General features: G+C 57.8%; 1 protein-coding gene across 5 annotated transcripts in view; it reads right to left on the bottom strand.

Annotated features, from left to right (window-relative positions):
- Positions 1–4,385: 4,385 nt before the first annotated feature.
- The window catches only part of Xirp1 (xin actin binding repeat containing 1), a 6,972-nt gene continuing 2,309 nt past the window's right edge, over positions 4,386–9,048 (bottom strand). For 2 of the 5 annotated variants that reach the window (XM_010618421.3, XM_010618411.3), the window contains exons 2-3: positions 4,892–8,255; positions 4,386–4,470 (exon numbers count right to left, since the gene is read on the bottom strand). In XM_010618421.3, the coding sequence (XP_010616723.1) occupies positions 4,462–4,470; positions 4,892–8,251 (3,369 nt within the window). In that variant the 5' untranslated portion in view covers positions 8,252–8,255 and the 3' untranslated portion in view covers positions 4,386–4,461. Of the gene's footprint in view, positions 4,471–4,891; positions 9,043–9,048 lie in introns of those variants that run through there. The other 3 variants (XM_010618430.3, XM_019206780.2, XM_019206779.1) reach the window with 2 other exon arrangements.

Here is a 9,048-nt window from a genome sequence, read left to right as displayed (position 1 = left end):
CGCCGGCAGCCGCTGCCCGCTTCCCCCCATCTTCCTGCTGAGCCTCCACCCTCAGCCTGGCCTCCCAGCCGTTCGGGTCACCTCTGCAAGGCCGCGGCCCCCGACCTCCCGAGCTGAGGTGACTCCGGCGCACCCCTCGGGGACCGGCGCGTTTCATTCTCGGTACTCCTCTCCTGCAGACATGTCTAATCTGCTGACGTGCTGTCTTGCTCTTTAAAACGAAGTCCCATCTTCCTGCTGAGCCTCCACCCTCAGCCTGGCCTCCCAGCCGTTCGGGTCACCTCTGCAAGGCCGCGGCCCCCGACCTCCCGAGCTGAGGTGACTCCGGCGCACCCCTCGGGGACCGGCGCGTTTCATTCTCGGTACTCCTCTCCTGCAGACATGTCTAATCTGCTGACGTGCTGTCTTGCTCTTTAAAACGAAGTTGCACGAGGTCAAGGATACATTCTGCCTTGCTCATCTCTATTTTTAGCTCCCTGAAGGAAACCTGGCAAAAAGCGCTGATGAACGTCAGCAGGACGAATCGACTGATGCACTTATTCACTTCCTTCACGTAGGCAGTCATTTTTTTGTTGTTGTGTGTGGAGGCGCCCTGATAAGCACTAGGGTTACCAGGATGAACAAGACAGGAACCCCCCCTGCGGGTGAGAGCGGAGATCTATTAAAGACGAATTACAGCAACACTAAAAGCCAGTGCCTTTGAACTCCAGATGCCAGAGTTTCAAGTATTAACTCACTTGACTGACACAATTAAAGGTGCTATAATCGTGCCCGTTTGACAAAGGGGCACACGGAGGAGAACACGGTGTTTTAAGCTGCTGGGCCCTCTAAGGAACGGGATCCGGAGAAGGCAGGCTAGGGAGACTTCGGGTCAGCACCTTGGGAGTACAGGCGGTGTCAGGTAGGTTTGGCATCCTGATTGTTTCCTGTCCATCAGTCTCCCGAGGGACAGTAGGTGGGCGCTCCTGTTGCCAGGGGAACCCACCTCAATCAGCTGAGCAGGCAGCTGAGGAGCCATTGTGGATGGCGTGCCAGCTGAGACCTGCGCTGGGTTCTAGGGTGGGAGCCTGCCTGCCTATTCAAATGGAGCAAAGCATGTTCAAATTCCCACGGAAACTTGTGAGGGACACCCCACCTGCTGATGCCCCCTTTTCTGGAAGAGTCTCCAGGAAACCTAGGAGCTAAACTTACTCTATCCCTGGAAAAGTTTCATTCTCTCTGTCTGGCACCCATCCCAGCTTCTATGATCCAGATGCTTGCGTTGAGATTTCAGATGAGATGTTTTATCCTTAGGGAGGTTCTGCGCTAGCACCCTCTCCAAGGGAATCCCTTTGTCATTGCCCCATCATTGCATGTTAGAACCCCTTCCCAGAGTGGAAGGCAGCCCAGTCAGCTTCCTCACTTATTCCTGAGCAGATTTTTCTTGTCTCTCCATCTGCTCATGATAAAATGTCTCTCAGTTTCCTGAGAACAGGACCCTTGGAACCCAGAGCAGGCCCAGCTTTCAGAAGGGGCTCAGTAGTTTTAGAAAGAAAAGACTGAAGCTGGATGTGGTAGTGCTTGCCTCTAATTCCAGCCCTCCTGGAGGCTGAGGCAGGTGGATCACAAGTTTGAAGTCAGCCTTGGCTACACAGTGAGTTTCAGGCCAGCCTGAATTACATAGTGGAATCTGGGCGGTGGAGTGGAAGTTAAAAAAAAATCAAGAGCATGTTGTGATGCCATAGATCTGTAATCCTAGAACTCCACAGGCTGAGGCAGGAGAATCATTTGGCAATTTAATGAGACCCTGTGTCAAAAAAAAAGGGCTGGTGATATAGCTCTGGGAGAAGACCCTAGCTGTAACCCCTGGTACTAGAAAAAGAGAGGAGAGAGGAGAGAGAAGACAGAGGATGAAGGGAAGAGGAGAGAGACAGTCAGACACAGAGAAAAGAGCTGTTCACTAAATCAGTACAGTTTTCACAATCTGAGCACTTCCTTCCCAGGAATCCCTTTGTAACACACAGTGGCCCAGCCGTGTTGGGCATGTTGACCCTCCTGGGCCCCATGGGACTGCTCTCCTGCTTTGGGGCAGGATTCTAAGACAACCCTACCATGTTCAGGAAAATCCAGGGGGGAAGGCAAGACGTAGAAGGGGCAATAGTGTGTGTGTGTGTGTGTGTGTTTGTGGTGGAAAACAGGGTAGTGAGCCAGGCCTTCTGGCAGAGGGGTGGTACTTCAGAGCCTTACGACCCTGCTGTTGCTAGGAAAACTGGGTACCTAAAGGCTGTGGCTGTTTTTTCTACACTATGAACACAGACTCTGGAACAGATCCGCACACAGACACTGAGGAGGGAATCAAACTCAGGTTTATTCAGATTGTCTTTCCCATTTTGAGTTAAATGTGGAGGGGCACAGCCGATCCTGATCATACCAACCCTGTGGTCTTCTCCAGGGCTAAGGGAGAGGGTGGCTGACAACATTCAGGCTCAACTATAAAAGAAATCCAGGCTGAGGTTGGCGGGAGACGGCTCTGTGGGCCAGGCCTGTGTGAGTAGCATATGTGTCTGCACATGTTGTATCTCCTACAAGCAGCTGGGAAGCCCCTCTGCACCAGGCCAGCACACTCAGTGGGCTTCTTCTTTGGTCTTTCTTGCCCCTTTTGGTCCTTTCCTTGCATGTGCAAGGAGGTAGGCAACCACCTCAGTCCTGGGGTCCTGAGGGAGGCACTCTAATGAGGGGCTCCCTGGGCAGCTGTCTGGGAGTGACTGCAGGGCACCCATGCTGTCTCAGCTTCTGCTAGGCCACTGCTCAGCCCATCAGGCCTGTGTAGGAACTGCCTCAGCAAGGGGGAGGTATGGAGCTCGAGGTGGGGGCCTGGGCCCCTGGGTGGCTTTGCCTGCTCGGTGACCGTGGTGGAGGAACTGAGGACTGTGTTCCCAAACTGGTCCACCTCCTCGTACTGTTCAGTCACAGTTCTCATGGCTCCACAGCACTGGGAACCACCTGGCCTGGTCTGTAGCTCCAGGATGTTCTTTTGCCACCCTGTAGGCAGAGGGCTGGCCAGGGCAGGGGCAGGCTTGGGCTGCCCAGGGTACTTGGTGGCCATGTCCTTTCCCCCAGCTGTGTACTGAACACCTTCCCGGTGAAGCAGGGCCTGGCTCATGTTCTGAGCTAGGTGTGTGCTGTTCCCTGAGTCTTCAGGACTGTCCTTAGTGCTGGAATCCTCTGGAAGCTTTCTTGTGCCTGACTGGATGGAGATGAAAGTTGGGGAAGAGGGTGACTCTCTGCTGGAAAGCAGGACGCCAGGAAGACCTGAATCTTTCCTTGATGTCTCCTGCCCCCTGGTGGGAGGGGTAGTTGAGGCTGCCTGACCTCTGACCACTGTGTGATTTCTGATCTTTGCTTGACCCTGGTCTTCAGTATGGCATCCAACCTTGGCTTGGTTCTTGATAACTATTGGATCTTTGATCTCCTGGCCTGAGCAACTGGGTCTAGCTCTACTGCAGGCCGAGACTGTGACCTTGTGAGCACTGTGATCCTTTTGGGGTTCCTGGGAATGGCTCCTGGTGTTAGCCTCGGGCTGGAGGCTAGACATGGAGCTGAGGGCTTTGCGTATAGCCTCTTCAATGTCCAGCAGCCTAGCCATGGTTTGTTCCTTCAGCCGGGCAACCTCCGTACTGACTCGTGTCAGCTCCCCAAAAGCCTGCTCGACTGAGGCCTCGGGCTTGTGAGGGGCAGCAGGAGCCTGAAGGGCAGCCCCTCCTACCTGGGGCACAGTCTCAAAGAGCCTCCGCAGGGCCTGCACATCCACACTCCTTGCAGCTTCCTTCTCCAGGTCTTGCACCTGACTCAGGAGGCCCTGGAGCTCTTGATGGCTTCCCTGCAGAATCTGGGAGTTCTTGGGGAACCCCCGCTTGGGACATCCTATGGGCTGCTCTCCTGGTGGGCAGGGGCCCCACTGTGGTGAGGTGGAGTCACTGTCGAGAGTGCTGAGCTTGGTGGGCTCAGGGCTCTGAGCATTGCTGCCTGCAGCCTGACCCTTGGTGGGCTTGGTGGTTGCCGTGGTGAGGTCGTGTTGGGGTATGGGATGGCTCTGTCCACTGGCCCATCCAGCCAGAGGCATGCAGCCCTGGCCTCCTGCAGTGGGAACCTCAGCTGGCAAAGGGCTGGCTGCTGGTGTCTCACCTGGTTTGTGTTCTCCTCGTCCCAGCTCTGAGGAGAACTTGGGTGACCGAACTGAGGCCTTGGGGGGCCTCTGAAGAGGGAGCTGGCTTAGATGTGCAGGTTTAGGGGGCACTGGAGGCTTCTTCCTTGGAGGCATAGTGGGTCCTGGTTTTGGGGTCTTTGTCTGTGACCCCCCAGGGTTTCTCTGGCCAGCAGGGTTGCTCTGAAGGGTGTGAAGAAAGGGTTCCTGGAGGGGCTTGGAGGCCTGCTGGACGGAGTCTTCATCATGTTGGCCTTGGGCTGGGAGGTCAGGTCCTGTCACAGCAGCTGGGAGAGTAGGAGGGGGAGGAACAGAGGCATTATGGGAATGTAGGTTGGCATCTGCAGCCTGGGCCCCAGAGGACAGCGTGAGGTGGGCCAAAGGGGCAGTCTTCAGGGTGGTCTCTGCAGCTTGGAGGCCCCCTGGGCGGTCTTGGGCCATGATCTTCCCTGGAGGACCCCCGGCCCTCTGTGTGCAGCCGGCAGGCTCCTCCTGCCCTGGCCCCAGACTCTTAGCTGGGCCTCCTGGTAGTGGGCTGGGAGCCTGGGCTGAGTAGAGAGTCTCCCTGACCCTTGGCTGGGGGTCAGAAGGCTGGACACTCCTGGGTGGCTCAGAGGTTGTCACAGGGTGAGCAGTGTAGATGCCATCCTGAATTGTCACCCACCCCCCAAGCAGCCCTCTGGGTGGTGCTTTCTCTTCCCCACTGACCTTTCTGGGGGCTGCTGGGGTCCTGGAGTCTCCTCCAGCCATAGACCTCTGGGTAACTGCTACAGCAGGGGCTGGTGCTTGCAGGCCATCCTGGACGGGCACAGCTGTGGCTGCAGGAGTGGAGCCCTGCTTGTGCCTGCTCAGAACTTGCTGGTGCAGGCTTTGGGCTTCAGCTGTTGCCATCCGCAGACTCTGCAAGGCTGCCTGGAGGTCTGGGGCCCTGGACTCTGTAGGGGCCATGGCACCTTCGGACCTTCCCAAGGCTGCTGTCCTTTTCTGCCCAGTGTGACTGCTGTCCTCTTGCTCTTTTGTGTCCTGCAGTGGGACTGGGGCTGCAGCCTGCCCACACAGAGAGACTGCCTTTGCAATGGCCTGAGGTGGGCAGGAGGTGGCCCCTGGGCCTCTCAGATGTCCCATCCCCAAGCTGGGGTCCAGTGGGGGAACATGGATGATGCTCTCAGTTGGGAGAAGCCTCTGGGTCCCTTCATTCGCTGGCCCTGGACTGGGGTCATCTGGTGGCTCCCAGCGAAGACTGTGCAGGCCACTCAGGTCTCCTTTGTCTATGCAGCTGGCCAGTAGCTGCACACTGCTCCTTTCTGGGACCCTGCTGGTTAGCTGGGGCTGTAGGGAGTAGGCAGTCAGAGAGACTAGACCCTGTTCTGTCTCCTGCATCACCAGCCCAGTCCTCGCCACAGATGTCCCGAGACCACAAGCTAGCAGCTGCTGGAGCTCAGGATCCATGTCCTCAATACTCCCACTGTTGCCTGGAGCTGGCAGCCTCAGTGGGTGGAGCCGGAGCTGGCCAGTTGGCTCCTCCTGCACCAGCAGGCCCTGCTGGTCCACATCTGGCCGGCGCAGCACTTGGCGGACAATCCTGGGTAGCTCACCAGACACCAGCTCCTCTTTCTGTACGTAGGGACACCCCTGCCCTGGGCCTGGGAGCGCATACTTGGCAAGGCAGAGCTCCCCGGGCCCTCGGGCCTCCATGAGGATGCCTCCATGGTGCAGGATGCCAGGTGTGGCGTGCAGAGTCCGAAGTGTCCCCTCGGCTACAGTCTCCTGCTTTTCTGGTGTCCCATTGCCAGAAGGCTTCCTGGGCTGCTCCTCTTGGAGGTCACCCCCTCGGATGCTCTCAGCTGCCAGAGAGCCCATGGGGCAGTTCTCAAAGAGCCAGGTGAACTTGTGCACAGAGCCCGTGGGTATGGGCCCAGGGGCTATCCTGGAGTCCTGCTGTTCCCTCTTACTGGCCTCCAGGGCCTGGAAAACCTCCTTCTGCCGTGACACCTTCCCGGAAGGGATCTCCACCCGGCTGCAGTATCTCACAGGCCCTCTTCCACAGGCCCGGCCCGAGGCCTGCAGGGGCTCTGTCTCAAAGATATGCCCATCTGTCTGTCTTTCCCCTGCCTGCACCTGGCTGACCTGCAAGTGCTTCTCCCTGGAGTCATCTGCCTGGTCAAGAGGCTGCGGCTTGAACATCCAGGTGCAGGATCGCTCCTCGGCCTTGGCTGTGGGGTCTGTGACTTCTGAGTCCTGCTTCTCTGCCAGCTCGCTTATTGGGCATGTCTCAAACAACCACCGGATGGTCTGTACATCGCCTTTTGGGGGGCCCTCAGGCTGGGGACCTTCTCGACTCTTTCCCTCCTCTCCTCGTTCCTGCTGCTCCCGCTGGTGGATCACCTGCAGGGGCTGGGTCTCAAATAGCCACCGAGCAGTGCTAACATCTCCAGCCACCACTTCCTGCCGAGTGATGCCCTGTACCACATCGATGGTACTGCGGCTTCGACCCAGCCGGTCTAGGGGTTGAGTCTCAAACATCCACCTGTAGCCCTGCACGTCACCTCCCACCACCTGCTCTCTGCTGACCGAGGTCAGGGCGTGGAGCTGGCCCTTGCTGTCCTGCACAGCGTACACTGGGGAGCCTGCTGCCTGGGACTGCCCAGCAAAATCAGTGGTTCCTGCTGTGTTCACATTCTCAGGGACTGAAGCCTCCCCCTGCCCGATACTGTCCAGGGGAAGGGTCTCAAAAAGGTTCTTGAAGGTTTTCACATCCCCTTTCACCCGGTCCCTCTGTGGGGCCCCCAGAGAGATGGGTAGTGCTGATGAGCTGGCACACGTGAGCCCTTCACCTTCCTGGTGGCCCACCCGCTGCAAGTGACCCACTTGGACTTGGGCTCCAAGAGTGTCCAGGGGTTTGGTCTCAAACAGCCACAGGGTGGAGCGAACGTTGCCAGGGACCACCTCCTCCTTTGGCTGAGCCTCAGCTGCAGCCTCCTCCGCCCCCTTCAAAGTGTCCAGGGCACGGGTCTCAAACAGATGGCGCTGCTGTTGAACGTCTGGTCCAGGAGGGACGAGATCTGGGGATGGCTGGAAGTCCTTCTCATCCACCAGTATCTCCCGGATGGCGTCCAGGGGCTGCGTCTCAAAGATCCAACGCGTAGCGCTGACATCTGGCCGGGACCCCTCCTCCAAGGAGATCCCGCGGATCACCCGCACCTGACTGGGGTCCTGGTTGAACTCGTCCAGAGGGCGGGTCTCAAAGAGCCAGCGCGCAGACCTCACCGCATTGCTTTGGATCTCTTCCCGGCAGGCCGCCTTGACCTCGTGGATAGCGCCCTCTGCGTCCTGAATGGCGCACAGTGGTTGAGTCTGGAACAGCTTCACCGTCTTCTTCACATCGCCTTTCAGCTCCTGGATCTCTGAGCGCAGCTCCAGGGGGCTCTGCTCCTGCATGGAGGGGCGGGAGCCCAGGCGGTCCAGTGGCCGAGTCTCAAAGAGCATCCTGGTCCCTTGCACGTCTCCACTGGCTGCAGGCTCCCTCCCTGGGCCCTCGGTCGCCTCTGCCTCCATCTGGCCTGTCAGCTCATCCAGCGGCTTTGTCTCGAACAGCCAGCAGGCAGCACGAACGTCGCCTCCAGATGGCCGGGGTCCTGCTGGCTGGGGGTCGATGCTCTTGGCAAAGGAACCTTCCTCAAACTTGCGGGAGGTTGCCTGGACATCACTGCCTGGCACAGGTTCCTTGGCAGCTGGCTGCTCACGATCACCAATGGCATCCAGCCGCCAGTTCTCAAAGATCCAGCGCATGCACTGGACGTCACCCTCTGTGGGCTCCTCGGAGCCCAGGACCTCAGCCAGGTCCTCGGCCACAGCCTCGGCCAAGTTCTTGCGGAGCTCTGGATGGATGTGTCTGTAGAGGCGGCGGAGCTCACTCGCTTGGCGCTGCTGGTGGAACTTGGAGAAGGATTCCTTGGGTGGTGGCGGTGGCAGATGCCCCAGGGCTGAGGGTGGAGGCAGGGACAGGTCCTCTGCAGTTGCCATGGGCGTGGCTGGTGTGGGGGCCACCTGCGCCTGGGTTTCGGCCATCCTTCTGAGAGAAAGGGGCAGAGATGAGGATGGCATTGAGGTCCTCAGGTCAGGCGGAGCCATGTGCTAGGACAGGTGTCAGGGAGCAAAGCCCAGGGGTTGATTAGCTTTGGATGATGACTTATTTAGAGACCCCCTCCTCCATGTCAGCCTGGCCCACGGCTCACTTTGCCACCTGCGTGGCCGGTGTGTGACAAGTCTTGAACTTGGGACATGTGAACCCACCCACCTCAAGATGAGTTCCTGCTTCCCAGCTTGACCTTGGTTGCTAGGAAGTGGCAGGGGGGTGGGGAGGGGGTAGGCACACCACTGCCTTTGAGAGTCTTTCCTTCAGCCCCACAGGGATGCCCAGTTTCCAGTGGGAAACCAGGCATGTCTTGTCTTTGCCTTTCTTTGCCAAAATCAGTTTTCCCTGGTGAAAATCAGACCCCAGGTAAGTGGCCTGTGGAAATCCTGATTGATGCAGTCACGGACTTAGCGTGGAGGGGTCCCTAAACTGTGGAGTGTGAATTGGGCATGGAGATGCAGTTCCTCTGCAGAGGACCAGAGGGCGAACTTCCCTGCACTCAACTCACTCCAAACTTTCCCAGGCCCACAGAGAGGTGCCAGGGGTCAGCAGCCTATGCAAGTAACCAAGGATGGGGCTGGGGGAATTGCTCACCAAATATCTCAAGGCCAGGCAGAACCAAATTCTCATTTCTAGGTCTGAGTTTTCTATGCTGTACCCAAGACTCAGAAGGTCTGAGCAGGTGGATCTTTTGTTTTTGTTTTTTTTCAGATTTTTTTTTTTTTTTTTT

This window comes from Fukomys damarensis, unplaced genomic scaffold, assembly GCF_012274545.1.
Source record: "Fukomys damarensis isolate Sample0158 unplaced genomic scaffold, DMR_v1.0_HiC HiC_scaffold_24, whole genome shotgun sequence".
In the NCBI taxonomy this organism is placed as follows: domain Eukaryota; kingdom Metazoa; phylum Chordata; class Mammalia; order Rodentia; family Bathyergidae; genus Fukomys; species Fukomys damarensis.
This window is presented reverse-complemented; position numbering and strand designations above follow the sequence as displayed.